The 24,465-nt window shown below is 49.5% G+C and overlaps 8 protein-coding genes across 8 annotated transcripts; 5 read left to right on the top strand and 3 right to left on the bottom strand.

Moving 5' to 3' along the window:
* Window positions 1-2,000: 2,000 nt before the first annotated feature.
* N7533_008829 (uncharacterized protein) lies at window positions 2,001-5,360 on the bottom strand (the record flags this gene model as incomplete). The annotated part of the gene is made up of 6 exons (XM_057105479.1): window positions 2,001-2,737; window positions 3,089-3,798; window positions 3,869-4,290; window positions 4,438-4,630; window positions 4,683-4,886; window positions 4,939-5,360. 6 exons carry the CDS (start codon window positions 5,358-5,360, stop codon window positions 2,001-2,003), a joined length of 2,688 nt encoding a protein of 895 aa, XP_056956928.1.
* Window positions 5,361-6,945: 1,585 nt separating this feature from the next.
* Window positions 6,946-8,184, top strand: N7533_008828 (3-ketoacyl-CoA thiolase peroxisomal; the record flags this gene model as incomplete). The annotated part of the gene is made up of 1 exon (XM_057105478.1): window positions 6,946-8,184. The coding sequence occupies one exon, from the start codon at window positions 6,946-6,948 to the stop codon at window positions 8,182-8,184; it is 1,239 nt and encodes a 412-aa protein (XP_056956927.1).
* A 158-nt stretch (window positions 8,185-8,342) lies between these two features.
* Window positions 8,343-9,513, bottom strand: N7533_008827 (uncharacterized protein; the record flags this gene model as incomplete). Its single annotated transcript, XM_057105477.1, has 4 exons — window positions 8,343-8,485; window positions 8,543-8,659; window positions 8,714-8,903; window positions 8,971-9,513. The coding sequence occupies 4 exons, from the start codon at window positions 9,511-9,513 to the stop codon at window positions 8,343-8,345; spliced, it is 993 nt and encodes a 330-aa protein (XP_056956926.1).
* A 720-nt stretch (window positions 9,514-10,233) lies between these two features.
* Window positions 10,234-11,478, top strand: N7533_008826 (mitochondrial 54S ribosomal mL50 protein; the record flags this gene model as incomplete). Its single annotated transcript, XM_057105476.1, has 3 exons — window positions 10,234-10,631; window positions 10,731-11,088; window positions 11,149-11,478. 3 exons carry the CDS (start codon window positions 10,234-10,236, stop codon window positions 11,476-11,478), a joined length of 1,086 nt encoding a protein of 361 aa, XP_056956925.1.
* Window positions 11,479-11,849: 371 nt separating this feature from the next.
* N7533_008825 (replication termination factor 2) lies at window positions 11,850-12,953 on the bottom strand (the record flags this gene model as incomplete). Its single annotated transcript, XM_057105475.1, has 3 exons — window positions 11,850-12,317; window positions 12,380-12,869; window positions 12,934-12,953. 3 exons carry the CDS (start codon window positions 12,951-12,953, stop codon window positions 11,850-11,852), a joined length of 978 nt encoding a protein of 325 aa, XP_056956924.1.
* Window positions 12,954-13,108: 155 nt separating this feature from the next.
* On the top strand, window positions 13,109-15,006 carry N7533_008824 (uncharacterized protein; the record flags this gene model as incomplete). Its single annotated transcript, XM_057105474.1, has 3 exons — window positions 13,109-13,208; window positions 13,353-14,303; window positions 14,357-15,006. The coding sequence occupies 3 exons, from the start codon at window positions 13,109-13,111 to the stop codon at window positions 15,004-15,006; spliced, it is 1,701 nt and encodes a 566-aa protein (XP_056956923.1).
* A 4,450-nt stretch (window positions 15,007-19,456) lies between these two features.
* N7533_008823 (GFA family protein) lies at window positions 19,457-20,539 on the top strand (the record flags this gene model as incomplete). The annotated part of the gene is made up of 1 exon (XM_057105473.1): window positions 19,457-20,539. One exon carries the CDS (start codon window positions 19,457-19,459, stop codon window positions 20,537-20,539), a length of 1,083 nt encoding a protein of 360 aa, XP_056956922.1.
* A 200-nt stretch (window positions 20,540-20,739) lies between these two features.
* On the top strand, window positions 20,740-22,698 carry N7533_008822 (putative topoisomerase family protein TRF4; the record flags this gene model as incomplete). Its single annotated transcript, XM_057105472.1, has 2 exons — window positions 20,740-22,269; window positions 22,330-22,698. The coding sequence occupies 2 exons, from the start codon at window positions 20,740-20,742 to the stop codon at window positions 22,696-22,698; spliced, it is 1,899 nt and encodes a 632-aa protein (XP_056956921.1).
* Window positions 22,699-24,465: the final 1,767 nt, after the last annotated feature.

Genomic DNA, 24,465 nt, shown 5'->3' with positions numbered 1-24,465 from the left:
GCTTCTATGTAGGTGGAGGGCTCATTCGTGGCGTTCTAAGGTTTGCGTAGATGGCTTCTGGCAATTCCATTTGCATAGGAAAACCTTCTCGGTGCTTCGTGGTAAGGGTTTCGGGGCTTGCTCTCAAGATCCGATCCAAAGCTACCTATTTTGTAATATCGAAAAATCATGTCCCACTGTTTTCCTTCAGAAGGAAATATGTATATGCGTCTCCAAAACAGTAACATTCGTCGAAGGTCATATTCATTCCATATCCCAAAAGCCTCATCTTTTGATTGTAAGAGTTCACAACGCATCTCCTTTTCTTCCTCTGCTTCTCGAGAATTCGAAATGAGTACTACCGGATAATGTCTCAATATATTTTTTTGCGGGCAATGAATCGTTGTTCTCAGCAAACTTCTCGCTTGCCGCCGTTGGATTATCCCGCAAAGGTTGGAAGCTATGGGTTTCAGCCTTCATTAGATCTATTGACATGAATAGTTTGATACTTTGAGGAAATGTTTTCAAGTCTCAACTTCCTCCCCTGATAGACCTCTGCTTTCTTCTTCTCTACAGTGATAACTTCATTCATCTCTCTCATCTTTTCTTGGTCCTGAGGTCTTCGACGCGATTTAAAGATTGCTGACCAACACTCTAAAGCTGAGCTAAAAGACTAGAATTAGTATTTACAATGCCGCTTTCGTGATTCTCCAGTTGTTCCAACGTCAGCTGCCCAAGATCCCCAATTGAAATTTTAGGTCTCGTCTATTGGAATCATATTCACTCCGAGGGTGAACTCATATCATGATCATGATGCTTACCTAGGTATGTTCATCAAGATAACAGTAACATGTTGTAGTTCAGAACTCGAAGTATTGATTGAGTTCAAGTTGCTAATTCGGAGGGAAAAATACTACTGGTACCTAACGCTACTACCAAACTATACCTCGGTCGACTCGGAACTCAAGAGCTTGATTTCCAACCAACCTTGGATTGAGGTTCGTTCTTCGTATAGACCTGTCCACCTAGATCGGAATTTTTGACCTGCTCTACGAATCGATTTGCTGTGTATGCTGGATCTCGAGTGATTAGAGCATCGTGCTCATGACGAAGGCTACTCCCACTAGGCTTAGTGAGCAAACACTCTTATAACATAATAATCACTGGTCGCTCAGGTCGCTTAGGATCGTGCTCAAATCTGCCCAGAGAGTAAAAGCGGCGAGGGGTGAGCACTAGAACGGAAAGAGAAGGCCAAGAGTTGCCAAGCATCTTTCCGCTGCGCCTCCACGATAGCCGACCGCCAAGATTTTCAGAGGCAGCAGTCTCAATTTGGGGAGAAAAATGAACGAAGTTGAATTCACAGGTTAACTACAATTTGCTAATTCAAAATTGATAATTTGGTATACAGAGTTAATTCAGGAAGGCGGAATCGAATTACTAGTATGTTGTGGTCTATATGTCAACTAGGAAGCTTCTTCACTAAAGTAAGGTTATCAATCAGCTGTGGGGAACACGGATCCGTATGCGGCTGAGCATTTACCTTTTTTAACCCTTGCTGTCGGTTTCTTGGAAATCGATGGCGACAGACAAGGAAGAAGCCGACGGTTACTCAGGCTGCCAAATTTCGAGTTCGCCTTTCTCAGCCATCTAGACCGCGCCACTCAGCGAGTATCCGCTACTCGGTAACTGCCGAACGCCGCACTACGCCGAACGCCGCACCAGCCTGTATACACTTGCGTATAGACTCCTCGATTGATCGTTTTCCAGACGAAGAATGTTCATGGGGATCACTCTATCTACTTTTGATGATGAGATTCCGTGTTTCAATATGGAAAGTGACAGGCATGAACGCAAGAATAGACCATATTCTTGCAGCATTTAGAATACTGCTTGTTGGGAACCTGTTTTCATTTTGGTAGGCCTATAGGTATGGTGGAGATCATCAATTCCTCAAGGCAAATACCCGCGGGAATTTCAACGATCGATTGACTTCTTCGGCTGTCGAGGGCCATAGCCGTGTTTTAACTGAGCCGATAGGCGAATGGCCAGCCCAATCTTTCAGAGGGAGTAATAACACTCTCAAGACAGAAGGCCACCTCTTTTCCACGATATCGCGTGTTCGCAATCTGATGCGGGTCCAGTATCGTGAGGATTTCGGAAAGTGAACCACGCCGATGAATGACGGGAGGTCGGAGATGAAGCGTCACTGCACGTTGATGTTTTTGGGATGTTTCGGAAAAGAATCTTGTTCGAAGGACGTTCAAGTTGGCTGGATTCATCACCTCTAGATATTCTAGAAGATCAAATACGAAGAACTCCTCTGATTCTGTCCTATCTTCACACGGATCACTATGCTCATCCGCATGCTTGAATATCTCGTCGTGTGGCAGATATAGCCTGACGAGAAAAAGGACATCGCGAGAGACGTTGTGTTGTAAAAGTTCCTCAAAGCATCGACCCTTGGCCTCCGGGTCCGGAACGCAGCGCAGCCAGAGAATATCCTCGACGCTACTATACAGGAATACCAACCACACGGATGGTGTAATTTCATGAGCTGGCATTGACGTTGCTTGAAAAAGAATCTCGGCGTCCAAGTCAATTACATGCAGCTCCTCCTGTATGGAAACCAATTCTTCAGGATTCCTTCCCTCGTGAAGAAGCTGCTGCACAAGTTCTGGTCTTGAGAAAAGAGCAGCGATAAGTAGCAGATTCGGGCCGGAGGTTGCGTTCTGCTGCTTCAGGCGTCTTAAAAGATCCTCTGGGAGGGATTTTAAACTTATATCATGGCATATCAATGCACATAAGAAGTCGGGAGGATGATTTGATCGCTTTTCACCGCGGCCAAAAGGACCGACACATTGTCGGTTGGCTCCCCAGATATGGCCTTCGAATACCCGTGGCGTCCTTCCCGAAATATCCTGTGTTTTCATCCGTATTTCAGAATGCTTTTCGACAGCATGGTATACCTCCGCCAGAAAGTGTGAGGGTATATCATATTTCCCAATGCAGTTGGCCGAACTTAGCATACCAAGAAGAGTATCAAGCATAATTCTGAACGCTCCACCTTCCGAAAAAGAGAAAGAACAGTCTAGCCATGAATATACCGTACTAGTGCAGTCCTCTTCGAATTTCCTCCGTTCTCTTTGCGTGGCATTATGAAGTGCAGGCGGCGCAAATTTGAATGATGCAAGTAGTAAACGGAATATTCCAGAATAGGCATCAAATTCTGGTACACGATGACACATTTGAGCTTCTCTGGTAATCGAAATATACTCGCGTACACTGCGGTGAAGAAATCCCACCTCGTAGCTAAAGTAATCGTTTCCATCTGCTCCATAACTGCGAACACGCTTCATCTCTAACAGGCCCTGGGAAAGCCGGTCCAACAAGCACGAGACACGCTCAAGTCGCTCATTAAACTCCGCCTCTGTGCATGCTCTCAATGGTAGGTTGTAGGGGAATTCCGAGTTTCCGAGCTCCTCGAGCCATGAATATGCTATCGCAATTCGGACAGGTGGCCGCCAGTGATAGAAATCGGGAATCACCAAGAGGAATAATTGATCTGACATTTGGCAATCATTTGGATCAATAGATTCGAGTATTTGATTGAAGAGCTCATCCAAACCCTTTGGCAACAAATCAATCTGCTTTTTCAAGTCTTTCTCAGTGGCACGATATCCAATACTTTTCAAGAGGGAGCGCACGGCCAGCCTCGCCCACAGAAACACCCCGTCGGCAGCGTCAACAACTTTGATTACCAGATCTCTATATGTATTCTTTACTCGATCGAAGTTGGGATCATTTTCAAACATGGCCAAACTGAAATTTGAGATATCCCCCCCAAGTCAGCTCGTGGATGCTTATTTGATGATTGCAGTTGTTTTTGAACGATTCCATGAAAGCAACATGAGGTCGACTGCTGACACAAAGCTTGATGTTCTCCGTCTGGGATGTCCAAGACTTAAGGCTTCGACATAAATGCCAGTGGTCAACTTCGTCACCTTCGAACTCGTCCAGCCCATCAATGAAGAAGCAAAAATAACTCTCAGAGGAGCTTGCTTCCTCGATTAGGCGGCCAAACGCTTCTTTGACTTCTTCGAACCGAATTGGAGCAGTCGCTAGGCTTGAGCTTCGCCAGGTATCTGGAAACAGCCGTGGGATGAGACTAGGCAATTGTCTGCAGATTTCGAACAATAGACTTCGATATAGACCTTCGAGGGACATTTGTTTCTTGTCTCCTGAATTCCAGAAGAAAAATCGAACAAAAATCAAGGTGTGATCAACAGACCAAACCTCCAACTGATCCTTAACCTGGGAAGACCCAGCAAGAAATTTCATCAATGTGGATTTCCCCGATCCTGCCTTGCCGGATATGTGAAAGACGCCACAGCCAGAATTGAGCCAAGCAAGAAAGTTCTCTCGCGTACTCTTTCGCAAGATTTTCTGCTTTGTTCTTACCCTCTTATGATGAGATCTCTGAGAAACCATCTCCGAGTCGTCTATTTTATCCTGCGGTTGAATAGGGGCAACTCCCTGATCATCTATCGATTCAAACTCTTCGTCAATCATCCATGCAAAAGTTCCACTCTCGGAGTTTTCAATATAGTTCTCGCGTTCATACATGGAGTCGAAGACGAGGCGTTCCAATACTCTATTTTCCCGCAAGAACGAAGTTGCCACGGTGTGGAAATCTAACAACGAACCCCCCCAGCTGAGCCAAAGACGTCTCCGTCGGTCCATGTATCATATTAGCTGCAGGATTAATTTGGAGAGACTGGATTAGTGCCAAAATAGTCTGGTGCAAATCGTCCAACTGTGAGGTTGTCTGGCTCTGAAGTGCTTCACCCTCGCTGCGGAGCGCCTCCAATTGGTCATTGATGAAACTGTTCTGCGCATCTGAATGTTGACTGAGCTCTTCTTAGTATATCTTGAAGCTCCTGAGTTTCCCCCATTACGAACCTGAACATGACTTGCAATCTAATCAAGATCTGTGACTGGTAACCATTCAGTCGCCTCTCGATTGCATCGATTTCCTTCTCCTTCCGCATACTACGCCACTTCACTCTCAGGCCGTCCCATTTTGAGTGCTTGTCCCCGAGTTTCAAATATCCCAGTATTTGGTTGAGCTCTTCTGACAACTTATGGCAGTTTCCCGCCAAGGCGCACAATTGCTTTTCGTTCTCAGTCTGAGCTATGATGTCCGTGGACAGTTTCTGTGTGACAAGATTCAAGTCGACAACTAGAATGCTTAAGCTTTCGTTCTCTGAGGTCATTCCACTTGGGCTGGAAAGAACTTTGTTGACGCCAGAAATGACTTTGTAGGAAAAATCAATAAATGCAAGAATGTTGCCAGCAAGGCCGATGGCCGTGAGGGGATCCATGGTGCCGCCCCGTCCCGGGTTATGTATGAGGTAGGTATGGAGAAACAACAACCGTCAGCAGGTGTCAAGGGAATTTGAGTTGCAATATCATAAGAAGATGAATGGTTGATGAATTGTGGAGAGGTTTCGAGGCCTTGCTTTGGAGGTTGCCAGTTACCCCGCCATCTCAGCCTCCCGAAACAGCACATTCACATCTTAGGCGCTAAGCCAAAAATAGCAGCAAGAGTGAATATATGAAGCGTGTTTTTATTTGATATTTATGAGTATACTGCTACGAGCTTGTATTGAATGTTCTGAGTACTCGAGAATGAGACGTGAGTACACATATCCATAAACACGGCGTCCATGTTACTGACTCCAACACGAGTAACTGGAGCTTGATATCGAACATTTTCACATCCACCAACACCCCGCGCGTTTACTCCCTAGTGATACTGTTCTGTCATTTATTTAGGAACAAATCCAACCTTTACTCATCTGAGAGCTTCCTAGATGTGTTGACGTGGCATGGGCCTTACTCTATCCCGCTTGGCTGGATATCATGGCTCGGCTCATCTTGCTTGCATGACCTCTGGCATCATCTAAAAATGAAACCTGGAGATGATTAAAGGTAACGAATGTTCGCTTCTATTGGTCTATCGGGTCTCACGAGAAACCGAAGAAAGGCTGATCGTCAAAAGAGTTCCTCCGATACTGGAAGCCACGAGTGAGAATCAGGTACAGTCCGAACGATATTTCGACAATTACAATGAGTGATAAATCGTATGCATTAAACGGCTGAAGTTGTCGGGCGTGATATAATAGTATTTTAGGCAAAGATCAAAGGGCCCTTGCACCACATGAAAGAATACAATATCTGGATTGAGGACAGGGTTCGATGTCTGCTCTGTGAGGAAATGTTTCAAGAGAACTTACTAGTTCACATCACGCCGTAGAGAAGAGAAATCCTCCATGAATCCAGATATTATAATCAAGCAGAATTTATCAAATTCTGTCGGCAGTATCCATGGATGTATATGGATGGTCCGCCCATGGTATCTCTTCCGATCCGATGATGACTAATCGACCGAGTCGGCTCGGTGGGGGAGCCGTCGGATAATCCAGTATGGGGACGAGTTGTCATCTTTTGACCTAGAAGAGAAAAAAGTGAATGGAAACTATATGGGCTCGTTACTCTGACCGTAAATAAACCTCCTTAAAGGTCTCAGTGGAATGACGGTTTACAGGGTGCTAAATAATTATGGTTGAATGTGTAGCCAGGGCCGACCCCACACGCGGCAGAGCCCTTAGCCGATCTTCAATGCCGGGCCTCGCCACGGGACTGGCTTCTCTCTCCTACTTCCGACCCCGGAATTTCACCCGGCATTTTCCTATAAGAGTTGCCGGCGACAGCTAAGGCCGATTTTCTGTCGAGCTTCAATCTTCCTCCTCCATCTCCGCGCTCGAATTGTACAGTGTGCAGGCATACCCCAGATTCATTCGAAGAGGAGTCTCGAAATTCCCGGATATACGCACCCTCGGCCCATATACACTTTTCGCCGATCCCCATTGTTAACAGCTTATTTCTCCCAACAAAACCGCAACAATGGCCTCCCCAATCCCTCGTGGACTCAAGCAGGTGCTCCAGAAGTCGCCGAACGACATTGTCATCCTCTCCTCTCTCCGTACCCCCGTCACTCGCGCCAAGAAGGGTGGTTTCAAGGATGCCTACCCCGAAGAGCTGCTTGCCAGCGTTCTGCGCGCCACTCTCAAGGCCAACCCTAACCTCGACCCTGCCCTGATCGAGGAATGCACCATTGGTTCCGTCCTGCAAGAGCTCGGTGGCGCAAAGGCCGGCCGCATGGCCCAGATCCACGCCGGATTCCCCAACACCGTCCCCTTCAACACCATCAACCGCCAATGCTCCTCCGGCCTGGCCGCTATCACCGCCGTTGCTAACGGCATTCGCGCCGGCGCCGTCGATGTCGGTGTCGGTGGTGGTATGGAGTCCATGACTCGCAACTACGGCTCCCGCGCCATCCCCACTGTCCTCTGGCCCGAGCTGAAGGAGTCTCACTCCCAGGATGCCCAGGACTGCATCATGCCCATGGGTTTGACCTCTGAGAACGTCGCCAAGCGCTACGGTATCACCCGCGCGGACCAGGACGCTTTCGCTGTCGATTCGCACGCGAAGGCTTCTGCCGCCCAGAAGGCCGGTCGCTTCACCGGCATCGTCCCTACCACCACCAAGTCCTACTCCGCCGAGAACCCCGACGCTGCTCCCCAGGAGATCACCGTTGCTCAGGATGACGGTATCCGCCACGGTCTCTCCCTCGAGAAGGTGGCTGCTCTCAAGCCTGCTTTCGCCGCCGACGGTGCCAGTACCGCCGGTAACAGCTCCCAGGTCAGCGACGGTGCCGCCGCTGCTCTGCTGATGCGCCGTTCCACTGCCGAGGAGCTCGGTCTTTCCGGTTCCATCAAGGCCCGCTGGGTCGCTTCTGCCGTTGCTGGCTGCGCTCCTGATGAGATGGGTATTGGCCCTGCTGTTGCCATTCCCAAGCTGCTCCAGAGCGTTGGTGTGACTGTTCCCGATGTCGGTGTCTGGGAGATCAACGAGGCTTTCGCCTCCCAGGCTCTGTACAGTGTCCGCAAGCTTGGCATTGACGAGGCTAAGGTTAACCCCAACGGTGGTGCTATCGCTATCGGTCACCCTCTCGGTGCTACCGGTGCTCGCCAGCTGGCTGATCTGCTACCTGAGTTGGAGCGCAGCGGTCAGGACATTGGTGTTGTCAGCATGTGCATTGGTACCGGTATGGGTATGGCTGGTATGTTTGTTCGCGAGTAAAAAAGCCTTATGTTCTCCGGAGTTTCTCTTTTCCTTTCATGTTACACTATGATATGAGCGATGCAGTGTATATACATTTTCCGTACAATAGATGATTGTATATTCAATATTTCTTCTTTTCTTTAATCAGATGGATCATCGTGTTGTGTGTGTAATATCTAGTAAGGGAAATCCTCACCCACCAACTTCTCACTCAATCTCCACAACCTTTCTGCTTCGAAGTCACTGGTTGCCCATGGTTTAAGAGTGTCTACCAAGGGATCTGCGATGTGCGAGTCGATGAGATACGCGCCATTATGCGCTGGATGAATAGTATGTCAGCTTGCACTTTGGGGCCAATTTGCAAATGTTCACATACATTTGATAAGAGGGTCGAAAGAAGCATAGAAATGTGTCGCGACGCCTCTTTCCGGTGCCTTGAAATCAAAGGATGTTTTCCATCCCTCGGCGTTCCCCAGTCGCCGATCAGTTGACCCTATACGCGAATTAGATCGAAGGTAGGACAATGCCATCTCCAGGGCCAACCTACAAAGTCCTTTTGCATCCACATCGTCCCAATCAAGATGACTGCCCAAGTTCGTGAGAATAACACCGGGGTGTAAGCTAAACGCAAGCAAGCCATGCTTCATGCTCAACTTGTTTGCCAACGACAACGCCATTAGCATATTGGCTGTTTTAGACTGTCCATAGGCAACCCATTTATCGTAGGTTTTTCCCTCCTATAATTATTGAGCACATAATTCCTTGTTTCGTAGCATATTTTTTAACCAAAGGCTGTTCACTCACATCGAAGTTGTAGTCATCAAAACGTAACGGGCTAAGTCGGTGCCCATCACTAGCAACCATCACAATCCTCGGACTCGTAGATTTGAGAATCTTCTTCATAATCAAATTCGTGAAAATAAAAGGACCAAGATGGTTCGTAGCAAATTGTGACTCAAACCCATCCACCGAAACTCCGTAGTCTGGCGCCATGATCCCGGCATTGTTGACCAGGACGTCGATGACAGGAATGTCATTCCAGTTGTCTACTATCTCGGCAGCTGCATCACGCGTACCCTGCAAAGAGCTCAAGTCCAATTTCAGGGTGCGGATGTTGACGTTTGGGCTTTCGGCTTGGATTTCCTCGGTACATTGCTTGAGTTTGGTTATGTTTCGGCCGGCAAGGATGATGCAAGCGGGGCTGGCATTTGCGATATTTTGAGCGTAATATCCACCCAGGGATCCTGGAGAGGCTCCTGTAATTAAGATTGTTTTGCCTTGGATGATAGATTTGTAGTCGTTGACTAGTTCGCTGGCCGTGGTGTTCGTGTCATATTGGGCAGGCATAGTGAGTCGATGATGAGGCGGTATATTGATAGGTAGTTGGAGTGGAAATGAATGTGCTATAGGGCGATATTAATTGCTATTTTATACCTTGATATCTAAGTTTCTGAGTAATAGGCCTTTTGATCTTCCAAGGTTTGTAATCTACTTAGTGGAAAAGTATATCGGGAATATGTTCGGTAACCCCGACTATCTTCGGATCCATCTTGAAGTTCGGGGTTAGCTGGCTAATGGCCATCCACGAATCAGCTAACCCCAAAAATTAGAGAATTGGCTAGTAGTAGATAGTACGTAACTTAATGTTGATTCAGAGTAATTTGCGGGTGTCTTAATCGAAAATTACGGCTCTGATTCGATTTTTTAGTACTCAAAATCTTTTAGCAGCCTTGGAACTTAGAGCAGGTGTAAAAATTGGAAGTTATTATATAGTTATATCATGTACCTACCAGATCCCGAGGTCTAGAACAATCTGAATGCCCTGAATTCTAGTGCGACCGCATATTTCCCCTGCGGAAGTAGTTACTTGAACATCACTTGTGTCCAACTTGATTCAATTACTCCTCATAGACCTCATAAAACGCAATATTACTTAATGTGATGGTACCAGTTCATAGATCAAAAATGCCAAGCATTAGCGTCACGTGACCCATATCTCAATTTGTTTCGCCGAGCAAAAGTTGCCCGCGCATCAAAGCTGATCACTTCAAGTTCCATATCGCGACCATGCGCCCCGTCACACGCCTACCCTTGCGAGAGGCATTGTATGTCTGCTCGAGCTGCAGACAAGAAGCCGTTCCGCGTGTCTCACCACTGGCACGCCAGTTCCAACACCAGACCCGTCGCTATGCCTCCGACTCCCCGTCTTTCTTAGACCGCACTCGTCGCAAGCTATGGAACTCTGAAAAGCCACCTGGCGCGGCCGACCCGTACACCGGAGACTCGCAACTGTCACAATCGTCCACTGCTGCGGAGGGCGAATTGGCTGGAGGCGAGACCTCTGAACTCGCCAAGGGCGACAACTACGTCCAGGCGGAGACCTGGGCGGGATTGGCCAAGGTTGGATATCTTCCTGAGCAAGAATGGACCCAAGCTGGCAGTTCCAATGCCGATAAATATCACCGGTATGTGCTGGATTCGCTTCACCTTATTTACGCGGAGAGACCACGGTCCCCGTAACCCCCGAAGATACCGAATGGATTTTAATCAATCGATGCCTCTAGATTCGGTGAACAAACCCGCACTCGTCCCATCCTCCCTGCTGCGCACCAAACCGCCGTGGAGATCTGCCTGCTTCACCTGCTCGGCAAGCCCTTGGAGAGCATCTGCCAGGTCAACCGACACAATACCCAGATCCGCGAGATGATCGAGAGCTGTACCGTCCAGCCCTCCGAAACCCAGGGATGGGAGATCAAGTTCCCCGACCAGCAAACCAAGGAAGCCCTCGTCTTTGTGTTCAACCAGATTGGAGGAGAAGAAGCGGCCCAAATCGAATCGACCGAGTTCGTCAAGCGCGATCGCCAGGTCGAGACCGAGCCCTACCGACTTCTCTCCCTGGTCGACCCCAAGATCAAGTTTGCTGTATGTTCCTCTTCACCCTGGGCCTCCTGAGTGAGAAACTTGCTAACTGAACCGTAACAGTACATCAAGCGTCTCAGCCAGCTGCACAACCGCCGTATCCCGGACAAGGCTATTACCTCATCCAACTCCATCGGCGAACTGATCGTCGCCCTCTCATCCCGATTGAAGGAGAAGCCCAAGAACGTCACCAAGTCGCTACACAGTGCTTGGGACGCTGGCCTTCTGCCGCCCAACCTCGCTTTCCAGGCCACCCGCATCCGCCAGTCCGACCGCGACGAGGACGCTGGTCGCAAGAAGGTCATTTACTCCGAGTACATTAAACGCGGCCTCATTACCCCCAAGACGAATATCAAACATAAGAAGCCGGAGACGCGCCAGGGCCGGGCTTAAGTGAAGGGCATTGATCATGACCGAGGAGGCAATGTACAACTTGGCCAAGGGTGGTTATGTTTACAAGCGTTCCCACCCAATGGCGACTCTGTAAAGAAGATGATGGACCGTGAGGCTGGCAGGAAGCTTTCGGCCATTCTCGAGGCATTTGTCGTTTTGATATCAGGCTATCCTTTTGTGTATACTAGAAATTTATTTGCATTCGCTTTATTTGAAAGAATTCCATCATTCCCAAAGAAATGTACAGTGCTCGTGCACGATCGTAGCCATCTTAGCTGGCATCAAATACGCCCCTCCAAAAAGGCCCCCTGTAAACTCCGTGACCAACTCCATAGAAATCAATCGACATGGCGAATCACGCTGAAAAGAAACTACCGACGCGCTGCGGGAATAGAGAAACCTCTAGTCATGAAATCTGCACTCTTTTTACCATCGTCCTTCTTAGTGAATAGGCTGTCGAGATTCTCGTTGCGACCCATCATCTTCCGCCGCTTCTTCTTCTCATTCTCTTCTTCTAGTACGCGCGCCGCAAGCGATGCCGTGGATGCATTCTTGATTCCATTCCCAGAGGAAGCCGGAGTAGGCGTTCCCGTGTTAATCTGGTTCTTCGGCTTGGGAGCAGACGCAGTATCGGCCTTTTCTGTAGATCCGCTAGGAACATCCGTCGTGTTTTCGGTGGTAGCATGCTTCTTGCGCTTTTTTGAGCCAGGAGCCTTCTTCAGAGAGTGAGTGAGGCCCTGCTCGGCGAGTTTCTGGCCACGGGCAATCATGCGTTGCTTGTCTTCTTCTTTGGTAGGGAGGATTGAGATGATGTTTTCTTCGGCGTAGGGTTCGTTGCACTGGAGACATTTTTGTTAGCTTTGTTGTTCTTCGCAAAATAGCTATAGCAAAAGACACTTACCTGCAAGCACTTTTCACCCTTGAGTTGGCGAATAGCTTCCTCGGCAAAGACATGTCCGCAGGGCACGAGGTAGACAGTCTTCATGCCTGGTCCAACTGGCTTTGCGGTAATAGGGCAGATCCAGCCCTCGCGGCGCTGGTGTCGGTGCGCATTGACGCGGTCCGCAGGGTGCTCGCTCAGCTCGGTGTCAACTTCGAAGTGAAGCTCGACCACGTCGCGGAGAGACTTTACTCGGCCGCACAGGACCTCCTCGCAGTCGGACTTGGAGCTGATGCCCTCACCATCGTCTCCGGGAAGTAGGAATTGCAGCACTGCGTCCTTGTTGTATAGATTTCCGACACTGTCCGATACAATCGGTCGCGCAAGCGCCTTATGCGAAAGTGGGCAAGTTGCCCAGAAATGTTCTTGCTGTTCGCGCTGGGTTTCTTTCAGTTGAGCGGTCGTCGGGGCGCGGGCCGCTTCACGAACGAGTTCGCGGCGGGTGGGAATACTGTAGATAACATGTCAGATGTTTCTCAATAGCAGAGCTGATACTTGTGTATCCAAAAACTCACCTTCCACCGTCGTTGCCCATGTTGTGAACTGCAGAATCAAGATCGTTGCGCTGGTCATCTTTGCCACTGCAGGCGATACTCTTTAAAGATAGCGGGATTCCCAATTAGGTAAGCACTTATCACCAGCTGGCCCGAAGCTCTCTCCGCAATCCTTCCCCAGCTCAATGCCTCAATCATGAGACTCCCTCAGTCGCTTTTCCTGCTGGCTGTGGCCGGGTCTACTGCCCGGGCGAGCAGCGACAAAATTTCACGCCCTCGAGGTGTTGCCCCGGAGTGTAAGCACCCGAACCCTGATCTGTTTATCCCCACCCCCAAAGTGTCCACACCCGGCGGATCATCAATGGGGTAGTAAATAGTGGCCTCTACTCAAATATCTCGTGCTATTGACGTCGATTATGCTAATTCTTATGGATCTGCAGATGCCAAGTTCTACCAGGATCAAGAGACCTTCACCTGCATTTCGAATCCCTCGGTTAAGATTCCATTCTCCGCCGTGAATGATGACTTCTGCGATTGTCCCGACGGAAGTGATGAGCCCGGCACATCAGCCTGCTCGCACCTCTCCCGCAACTCGCCATTGACGGTGGCTGAGCGTCCAGGATACAGTGATGTCGACCTCGCTGTCGCATTGCCCGGATTCTACTGCAAGAACAAGGGCCACAAGCCTTCCTTCGTGCCATTCCAGCGTGTCAATGATGGAATCTGCGACTACGAGCTGTGCTGTGATGGTAGTGATGAATGGGCCCGCCCTGGTGGCACCAAGTGTGAGGACCGCTGCAAGGAGATTGGTAAGAAGTGGCGGAAGGAGGAGGAGCAGCGGCAGAAGTCTAGGACTGCCGCGTTGAAGAAGAAGAAGGACCTTCTGGTGGATGCTGGACGACAGGTCAAGGAGATTGAAGATCACGTTATCCGGCTGGAGGCTGAGATTAAGGGCTCTGAGGTCAAGGTTGAGGGCCTCGAGGCTGAACTGAAGAAGGTCGAGGATGAGGAGCGCAAGGTGGTCCGCAGTTCTGGAAAGGGTAAGGGCAAGGTCAATGCCCTTGCTGGTGTTGCCAAGGGTCGCGTTGAGGAATTGCGCGATGCGCTTTCTGTTGTTCGTGGACAGAGAGACGAGGCTCGTTCCCGGCTGAAGGAGCTTGAAGATATTCTCTCTAAATTTAAGGTTGAATATAACCCCAACTTCAACGATGAGGGTGTGAAGCGCGCCGTCCGCGGTTGGGAGGACTATGCTGCCCGTGAGCTTGGTAACGATGAGGATACCGCCGAGGAGCGAGATCTCGATGAAATTGCCAAGGCTGATGATGAAAACTCCGGTATTGACTGGGCGCACTGGGAGAACACGGAGGATGGATGCAACGAATCTGACATACGTAAGTGGAGCCCCCAATAGTCCCACGGGCAATTTATTAACAAAATATCACAGTATACAAGCTTGCAGCCTGGCTTCCGCCTACCCTTGTCAAGTTCCTCGAAGACCAGTTCTTTTCTCTCAAAGCCTTCCTCGAATCCAGTGGAGTCGTGTCCAAGACCGAGGAAGGATCGACCTCAGAATCCAAGGCTCTGACGGAGGCGCGCAATGCACTCAAGTCCGAGGAGGATACTTTGAAAGATCTTAAGAACAAGCTTCGCGACCAACACGCCGACCTTGAGAAGGACTACGGTACCGCTGGAATTTTCCGTGCCCTCAAGGGACAGTGTATTAAGCTCGACGCCGGCGAGTACACTTATGAACACTGCTTCTTGGAAGACACCAAACAACTTCAAAGAAAGGGCGGCTCGTCTATGTCTATGGGCAAGTTCGTCCGCATTGGCTACACGAGCGTCGAGGAGCTGAACGAGGCGGGAGATGTCATTTCCATCGAGAAGATCTCACTCGAGTACGAAAATGGCCAGCACTGCTGGAACGGTCCTAACCGATCGACCAAGGTTGTCTTGGAGTGTGGTGAACAAAACGAGATCCTCAAGACGGCCGAGGATGAGAAGTGTGTCTACTCGATGCTCGTCACAACTCCAGCCGTCTGCCCTGGTGGCGATGAGGGCGATAGCGCGCCCCGGTCGAAAGACGAGCTATGAACAGATCTCGCCGTGTGAACTATTTGATTGCATATGCATCGATTGATATGCCGTCTTGCTTCCATATATTCGAGGTGTGAGGATTAGATTTTGATTTGAACTTGAATACATACCAGCGTGTTACATTTCCAGAGAACAACCTCACCACCGCAGTAAATGCACAAATGCAAACTACTCAAGCGTAATATCTTCAAAGGTAAGGTTTGAGTTCACTTTTCAAGGTTAAAACCTTGGAATTTCTAACTTGAACCTTGGAAGCCTCTCCACTATCAAACATTCCCGGATGAGGCCGAATTGCGAGTAGCTTACGATGAAACAGAACTTGAACACTGGCACAATGGAAAAAGCCCGAATATGATATTGCAAGTCTCAAGGACCGAAGAGCATTAAACATACACTAAAAACAAAGCAACCCATCCCAAAGACCCCAAAAATCAAAACCAGACCCAATCATGATCGAATATTGTATTGCACAGGAAAAAGGACCACTCGTAGTTCAGTAGCAGATACTAACTAGTCGTTCCCACTAGTTTGAAAGTAAGGGAAGGCCGGGTCTGGTATGGGTTGTCGAGTTGGAGGAGGATGGCGGTGGCGGCGCCGGGTGTGCTAGCTTAGTGCTGGTAGAATCATCAGACCTTCCTCCTTAACCAAGTCTACCCCGGGGAAAGGGAGCAAATAATATCCATTTAAAGGAAAGGGATAACATACAGTGCAGCTGGAGCAGGAGCAAGAGTTGCAGTTGCCGGAGCAGCAGTTGCAGGAGCAGGGAGACATGTTGGGTGGATGGGTTGGTTAATGGGATAAAACCGTGAAAAGATTTAAGAATGCTTTGTTTGGAAGATGGTCGGATGTTTGTTTGACTGGATGAAGAAAACGAAACTGACTGGGGGGGGGAAAGGCTAGCTTTATACTTGATTTAGTACCAAAATGCCCAGGGTGTTCTCGAGCCTCGCTTTAGCTATTCATGCTATGATGTACATACATACTCCGTACTCTCTGCCTCCCAGCTAGGTAGTAGTGGTAAGCTAGGCTACGACAACTGCGGAGTAAGTTGCCTCCGATTCGATACCGGAAAGAAAAAAGGAAGACTCAGTACGGAGTACGGAGTCCAAAAAAAGAAAAGAATAATTCTCATTTCTTCATTCGTTGCCGACAGGAGTTTCCTCCCCAACTACGGGCGAGGGTGATCCGTGAGGCAAACCCCAGCGCATCGCGTGGTCGAGTCAAATGCTCTTGCAATACGGAGTAGGTACGGAGTAGGTAGTAACTATGCATCTGCTGTATGGCCTTGTTACTCCTCACGGTCTCCACTTTCTTTTTTCCACGCCCACTCACGCGCTACCCGCCTTGATAGAGCGGGTAAGCCTTAACGCTCCCGCCAATGACCGGGGCATGGTTTGGTTTGCCTGTCCGGTTTTCGCCAGTTCGAAGTGGGGAAGACGTGGTATTGTATGATGGGCGGTGGTGGCCGTTGTACATACTACTTCCTGCTGCTATCTCCGATATGTTTTCTTGTGTTTTGGAGTACCCTTTCTGGCCCTTTCCGCAGATCGATGTGTTGGTGTTGACTCGGGTCGGTTAGGTTCATGCAGATGACGAGGTGTGGTTGTTGTGGTAGGTTATGGCAGCTTGTTGGGGGCGATGTGTTTTCCGTTTCCGTTTCTGCTTCTCTTGTTTTCTCAGCATTTCGACGAATGAGGATTCTTTGTTTGTATTCTGGGCGTTTTGTGTTGCTCTATGGGTGTGTTGTTTAGGGTCCCCCGGGGTGCTAGCTCGCCATGGACAACTTACCTATACTTCATTAGAAATTGACACAGCTTCGCAGTACATATCACTTCCAACTTGAAGCACTCTCCATTTACGCATATAATGACGCCAATATTGAGCAAGCATTATGCTGCCATTTTAGTTATCTTACGATTATGGAGTTGCTCCGCGGTATACTCGGCGGTTTGAACTATGTGGACCTGTGACGAAGGACACCATACCAGACTCGCCTTCCATAAACAAACTTTGGACCACCATCGTACCACGATAATGATGGCCATATTTCGGAGATCCCATGTAAGATCGACCCTAATAGGCGCAGGTCGACTAGATCTCCACATCGTTTTCGGGACGGGCCTCACGTTACTTGATACGTACAGTCACCATATTCAGAAGACAGAGGCAACGTGGTCATACAGTGGGGTTTACTCAAGATGAATTTTCCGGCGCCAGGAGCGGCGAAGGGTCGGGATCTGGGCGCTGCAGCCTATGAGGTGGTGTTTGCGTGGATTGGGGACCTTGGAGGAGGGGCGCCCCGAGGGCTTATTGGCAGTTCTGTATTATGAAGCTGCATATCCAAGCCCACTGTGGTAGGAATGCTGCGGTCTTCGTTGTTCCATGATGCTCTTTGTGAACTAAAAAAGCAAAGCGAGACGCTTTGGATATCGACTACATGGGAGGTTGCCGCCAGCTGGTAGAGTTATCAAAAGCGAATACTACTCACACCTCGGGCCAAAGGGATCGGCAGAACGGTAGAAACCGTAAAACCCCACGCCATAACAGCCTTTTGTAAGCGGCATGGATATTATCCTCTTTGAGAGGCGAGATCAGATAAATGGTGGATTCAGAAGCTCCCTACGCTCTCACCGGGACTGGGACCTACAGTAGCTACCCTCGCACGGGTCCAAGATCGGGCCCAACGTACGTACCGGTCCACATCCAGCACAGGCACAAACTTGCTGGAATCGAGTAGGGCCGAAGCGCCGAGAAACCAAAGTGGATCGTTTCGTCTCCTCCTGCAGACCCAAGTCAAGGCTACCGAAGCATATCATACTTTTGGTCCCCACGGACCCTCGCCGATATGCACGCGGTCCGATACCTATTGGGCCCAAGACGAGTATTGCAAGGCACCCAGGCCATTCGCAGATGACCCGCTATTCTTTTCCTGGGTTGGTGCAGGCCAATGTATGTCTCTGCAGAGACATCATGGAATTACGGGGACTGTTCTCGAGGCAAAAAAGACGCATCGGCAAAATATCAGCCGCGGAAGCCGATAGAAATTGGCAATGGCGGCGTGGAAATACTGCCGGATACGGTTATTACGACGAGAAGGATGGGGCGAGGTGGATCAATATGTTTGAAAAGAAAGACCCAGGTGTAGACTTACTATAGGGGAGATTGGTTGTGTTGAGCAGTCGAGGGTAGCAAGGGTAGCAAGGGTTGCATGCTGATTCGGAGAGATTACGCCAGGCTGCTGCTGCTGCATAGCATTGAGCACTATATGGTGACTGTTATCTACCCATCAAGTACATCAAATCGATGTCGTGGCATAGCTGCTGTCCAGGGTATGATGGGCAGTTAAGCTCATCACCTCCAACAAGTCTAAAGGGCCCGAAAATTGGGTCGATGCCCACAAGGTACTTGATAGACAGGAATAAAAGTGATTCAGTAACCCGGAGTCATGATATTTCGACTACAACGATTGACTAGACATTTTTTGGGGGTTGTTTTGCTCTGTTTTGCATGAAAAAAGAAAACAAAAAGGACGGTAGAACTCCACAGTGCCCGATCTCACATCACATCACTACCAGCCTGGTAGATGAGATCTCTTCCTCATCGCTTATCTCCATTCGCATTTCGATTCGACAATGAACAAGATCCGTTCAAGCAGCTCCCCATCACAACGTGGTGATCAAGTTGAGTGGTTTACTTCTAGAGAGTCGGGAAAAAGCGGGGGGGTTAGCCAGCGGGTCACGTCACGTCATTTTTCGGACGGTGATAAAGGGGTCAAGATGATGGGACTTCACGTACGGGGCACTGGCATGCGCCGGCAGGGCACTGGCAGGAAGCACCGCAGCTGCAGCCGTGGTCGGAACCTGGTGGTGGTCAGCGTCTGTCAATGACTGAAAGGAGGGGAACACGAGTGCAGGTAACCCCGCCATGACCCCGCCTTGCCAGGGTCTCGTGCAAAACGCAAAGATTGGAGAGTGCAGCGGTAGATGCGGCATGCGTGTAGTGAAGGGGTCATATAAAGGATTTGGCAACGTACCCATTTTGAGATAGAGAGGTATTGGTGGTTTAAAAGGTGGGAAACGTAGAGTTGAGCGTGAAGCGAAGCGGCAGAGAGGATGAGGTGGGGGAAATTCCACTTTGGGGGGACCAGCTTTTTATACTCGGACCGCCCGTGACTTCCCGGTACTACTTTACTCTTTACTTGCCAGTGACTGATGTACTCTCCGAGTCGCTGCACTGGCAATTTTTAGTTACAAGGAGAGCACATTTCTGCACTCGCCCCGCCTGAGCACATTTCCATCTTGCACTTGCGCACTCGAGCACTCGACCCTGTGAATATCGGCAAGCTGAGTGAGCCTCGACCCAAAGTCAACATTGATCCGCCAATCATCTACCCTAAAAAGCAAATCAGATTCTCCAATTTCCAAAGTAAAAGGCAAACAAAGCACGCATGGCAACCTCGGTCACTTGTTTGTGTGGGGGCGTTAAGCAGTCCATCCAGCTGGATCCCGACGCAGACCATTCCCTGCTCCAACTATGTCATTGCACCAATTGTCGCGCCATTACTGGCCTCCTGGGTGCATCGTATTATCTCATGCAGGACGGACCCGTCAACTTGGACGGACTACAGATCTACTCAGAATCTCCTCATGTTAGCCGCTTCTTTTGTAGAAACTGTGGTGCTCACATCTTTGCCCGGCTGGCATCGAGTGGGAGATATCTAGTTGCCTCGGGGGTCGTTGTAGCAACTGACACTCTTCCAGTGAAGAGTGTCCAGCACTGGCAGACCGAGGATACTGGCGATGGTGGACTAAGCACATTCCTTCCAGGTTGGCCATCGAGAGAGAGATGTGCTTTACAGGCCGGTTTCGAACAGTTGTCTCGCGAAAATGTCAATACCAACAACACAAGTCAGGATACGTTGACCATTTCGCCACACCGGGACGAACTGCATGGTCAATGCCACTGCGGAGGCATTCGATTCTACGTCACTTCACCAGACATATCTTCATCCCAGGCATGGTCACCCTGGCCTGACTTGCTAGTTCCCTATCACTCCGAATCCTCAGAAAACATCAACGATGTCAAATGGTGGCTGTCCGATGGAGATACCAAGTATCTGGCAGGGACATGTGCCTGCACTTCCTGTCGGCTCGGCAGCGGATTTCCGATTCAAACCTGGGCCTTTATTCCCAGATCTAATCTCTTCAATGATGACCGATCGCCACTATCCTTTGATCGTGGAACAATGCAGCGGTATGAGAGCTCCCCAGGTGTATACCGGGAGTTCTGCAATCGTTGCGGAGCCAATGTCTTCTGGCACAATACTGGGCGACCAACGATAATCGACGTGAGTGTGGGGTTGTTGAGAGGGGAGGGAGCCAGAGTAGAGGGTTGGCTCAAATGGGCAACGGGGAGAGTTAGCTTCACCGAGCTTGCCGTGCAGAAGGACCTTGTTGGACTTCTAGAGAAAGGCTTGCAAGAGTATCATAGGAGCCCTAGCCAGGCTGAGATAGACAAGATGTTTAAATAGACCAAGTAGTCTAAATTGTGTGTGAAGTGTGAAAGTTGGCGATTGACCCACATTCTGCCATCTAACACCGCCTCCATGATAAGGCGCACATCTTTTTTTTTCTTGGCCTGAGACGGGCCTCAATTTGCATCGCATCTTCTTTCGCCAAGTTTGCTTTCGAGTTCGTCAAGTTACACGCCCAGTCCATCCCTCTCAACGACATGGCGCCCTTCGTTTTCCAAGGGAACGATGCGCCCCGAGGACCATCCGGAAGAGGTCGAGACCACCGAGATCACCGAGACCACCGAGACCGTCGGTCGCGTCCCAGACGCGAATTTACCTTTCGCTTCCCCCATACCTCAGAGCGACCTTTGCTAGCGCCGAACCGAGAAACAACACCAGAGCTTCTGACAGCCAATGACGAAGAGAAGGCGGCCCCCAAATTTGCGTCTCTCGACGCGCTAAGTGACAGTGAAGAAGCGGAAATGGACCTCTCGGACTCTTCAGATGATGAATCGCGCCCGCGAAAACGACGTGCCATCGCCTCTGACGATAAGGATGGCGATTCAAAGCCTAAGCCAGCACCAGCGCCAACTCCAAAATGGTCCAATCCCGACCCATACACAGCCTTGCCGCCGCCCGATGAGACCACGGGGAAGAAGCTTGATGTGGTGAAGCTGATTCGCAAAGCTAGGCTGGCAGCCGTAGCACCAAAGCAGGAAGACGCGGTGGCCGAGAACCATGACTTCATCTCGTTGGGCGCGCTGGGTGGACCAGGAGAAGAGGAGGAGGAGGGAGAGGACAAAAGAGAAAGTCCCCCGGCAAATGCCCCCAGAGGCCCCAAGAGCATGGCGAACCAGAGCCAGGTCCAGAGTCAAGAATCAGCACTTTTGCAACGCAAACGAACCCGTGATGACGAACCAAAGGGATTCTCTACAAAGGTCGGAAAGCCAATGTCAAGGTTCCACAGTGATGGCTCTGTGCTGTATGCCTGGAAGGCCTTGTCTCCGCAGTCGGCTACACCCTGGACCGATGGAATGAGTGCTCTGCACATGGGTACCCGCCTACACCAGGAGGTTCTTGGCTTTTACAATTGGATCAAGCCCCATGATTTTGAACACCTTGTGCGACAAGATCTCATCCAGCGGTTAGAGACAGTGTTCAAGGAGAGGTATGCCGGCGTAGAACTTCATGCTTTTGGTTCGTTTGCTTCGGGACTATATCTTCCCATTGCCGATGTTGATTTGGTTCTTATGTCTCGGGATTTCGTTCGCACGGGGAAGAGAAACTTTGGCGAAAGACCTGGCCAGATCTATGCATTCAGTGCTTTCATTAAGAACGCGGGGATCGCGGTTCCCGGCTCCATCGAAAGTATTGCGCACGCTCGTGTGCCCATTATCAAATTCGTGGACAAGGTTACTGGCTTGCGCGTTGATTTATCCTTTGATAATGACAGTGGCATTAGGGCGAACGAAACGTTCAGAATGTGGAAGGAACAGTACCCAGCGATGCCGGTGATTGTTTCGGTCATCAAGCAGTTCTTGCTTATTCGAGGGCTCAACGAGGTACCAACCGGAGGCCTAGGTGGTTTCTCCATCACTTGTCTGGTTGCGAGTCTGTTGCAGCATATGCCGCGACGCGAAGAGTTCAATCTGGGCAAGATCCTGTTAAACTTTTTCGATTACTACGGTAATATCTTCCAGTATGAAGACGTGGGTATTCGTATGAATCCGCCAATGTTCTTTAACAAGGTAAGTGGAACCCTAATGCGCGACCCATTGCACAACATACCATCCTAACACCCGCCGTAGAACTTTGGCAGCCGGGACCGTCTCACGATTGAGGACCCGAACAACCCAGACAATGACATATCGGGTGGAACGAAGGAGATTGCGTTGGTGTTCCGGACATTCTCCCAGGCCTTCACCATTCTCTCTCGGCGTATGCTCGAGTTGACAAATGCCCAAGACACCAATGGCAGTATTCTGGGCTCAATAATCGCCGCCAACTACGAAGAGTACATGATCCAACGGTTCCAACTGCGCGAGGTATATGAGTCCTCCAGTAGATTCGACATCTACCGCAACCCACCACCACCTCCTGCTTCCCCACCTCCGCAACGTTCCCAACCGCCTCCACCTCTGCCTCCTGGTCCGCCGCCCACGATTCGTGCCGCCTAAACGTCGCCCGTTCTCAGGTCCTTATGACTGCGCGATATCGGTCAACTTCTTCTGCGTTTGATTAATTGTTAGAGATACCCTCCGTTACGCTCCGTGGAAATAAAATACATCTACGATGATGTCAATGTCGGTCTTGACTTACGTTGGTAGCTTGGCAGCACCATTTTTTGCATTTTCAGCGCCTTTCTTCGTTCTTCTTCTTTCCCTTGCTGTTATTCATTTATTCTTAACCCACAAGCCGGAATGAAATCTGGACTTGAATGATCTCACCTCTGCCAGGTATGCCAGTTCGAGTTCGAGTTCGAATGTCCCCGAAACGGCCATGATTTCCCCAGCGTTCTGTCCGACTTGTGTTGATGCACTGCACTGCACTGCACCGCGCTTCATTTCGAGCATTGGCAGATCTTTTGTGACTACTGATCCAACACACTCACTGTTATCATTATTCCAAAGGTATTTTTTATCTAGTCATCCAATGAAACCTCTTGGTCAAGTGGTGATCTGAGATTATCTGCTTGTCTGACTGGTATTTACTCCCCTTCCCATCCTCCTTCTCATCAAGAACGGGCTATATGCTCATTCTTGGAGAGGATACGAGGCATGCAGTGAAATCGGAGAATTCGTGGAATCAATTTTCTTCCTAACACTTCTACTTTGACGCTAGGTAGAAGAAGGATTGCAAGTAAAATCCGAGGACTTGCTTACTTGTCAAATCGATGCCGACAGTGATGATTAAGCGCTTAAAGATCTCAGGTGGAAGAGGCAGAACCAAACCCATAGCGTAACGCCCCGCTTCACAATCAGAATATGAGGTCCAGGAGAGATAGAAAAGACCAATGGATCACAAATTCGTGTCTTATACGAAAAACTTGAAGTTGCATTATGCTCGTGGCCCTTGCTCCGGTATTTGGGACGGGGATCATTTGATCGAAGATGGGGGTGAGCAATGAATCCAGATATAGTAAGCCGTAAAATATCACCCGCATCAAACGTCCAGCCAAAAAGCCAAATTTCCAGATCTGCAGAAACCACCTCTCCTGTCTTGAGGAGCTGTTCTGTGGAATGGGTGTAGACTGGCTGGAATTTGGTGCTTTGATCCTCGTCGAGACCCCAATGAGAAACCCCAGAGACAGCCAAGAGGTCCTTCACTGAAATAGAGATAGTGATGGGAGAAGAACTCGAGATACTAGAAATTCTGGCTTTTAACGGACTGTACAACATTGCCGTGGAGTTTCTGCCTGAGCATAGAGATGCACTGTACCGAAATTTTCCGAGCTGGAACGACAGCATGCTCGATGGGCTCTCATTTCTGCGCACCTCAGATTCCTCTGCGATCTACTACTTCATGCATCTTATATTCCAGGAATATTTCGCGGCTTCGTATTTCGTTCAGTGCTGGATAGATGAAACGCCCCTGGATCTTATCCCTTTGGGCACGGAAACCCAAAGTTTGGAGCCCGAGGAGTTTTTAGGACACGAGAAATACAACGGACTTTACAATGTCATGTGGAGAATCATTTCAGGGCTACTTTCGATGTCACGAAAACTCGGGAGTGATCGCAACGCGCTGCTTGGGTTCTTTTGGGCATTAGAATCCGAGCCTCGTGACCTACTCGGGCTAGCACACCTGAGACTTCTGATGCATTGCTTTAATGAAGTTGATTGCATTCTGGATCAAAACAGTAACAGAGGAGTTAAGCGGACATTCAAAGCATACAGAAGATCTTCTCTATCGCTTAAAATGTGTTCCTGTACCAGAGCTAGTAT

This window comes from Penicillium manginii, assembly GCF_028828005.1.
Source record: "Penicillium manginii strain IBT 31320 chromosome Unknown utg000006l:1.0-4164085.0:1.0-4166146.0, whole genome shotgun sequence".
NCBI classification, from domain to species: domain Eukaryota; kingdom Fungi; phylum Ascomycota; class Eurotiomycetes; order Eurotiales; family Aspergillaceae; genus Penicillium; species Penicillium manginii.
Note: the sequence above shows the minus strand (reverse complement) of the source record. Positions and strands in the feature narration are given on the sequence as shown.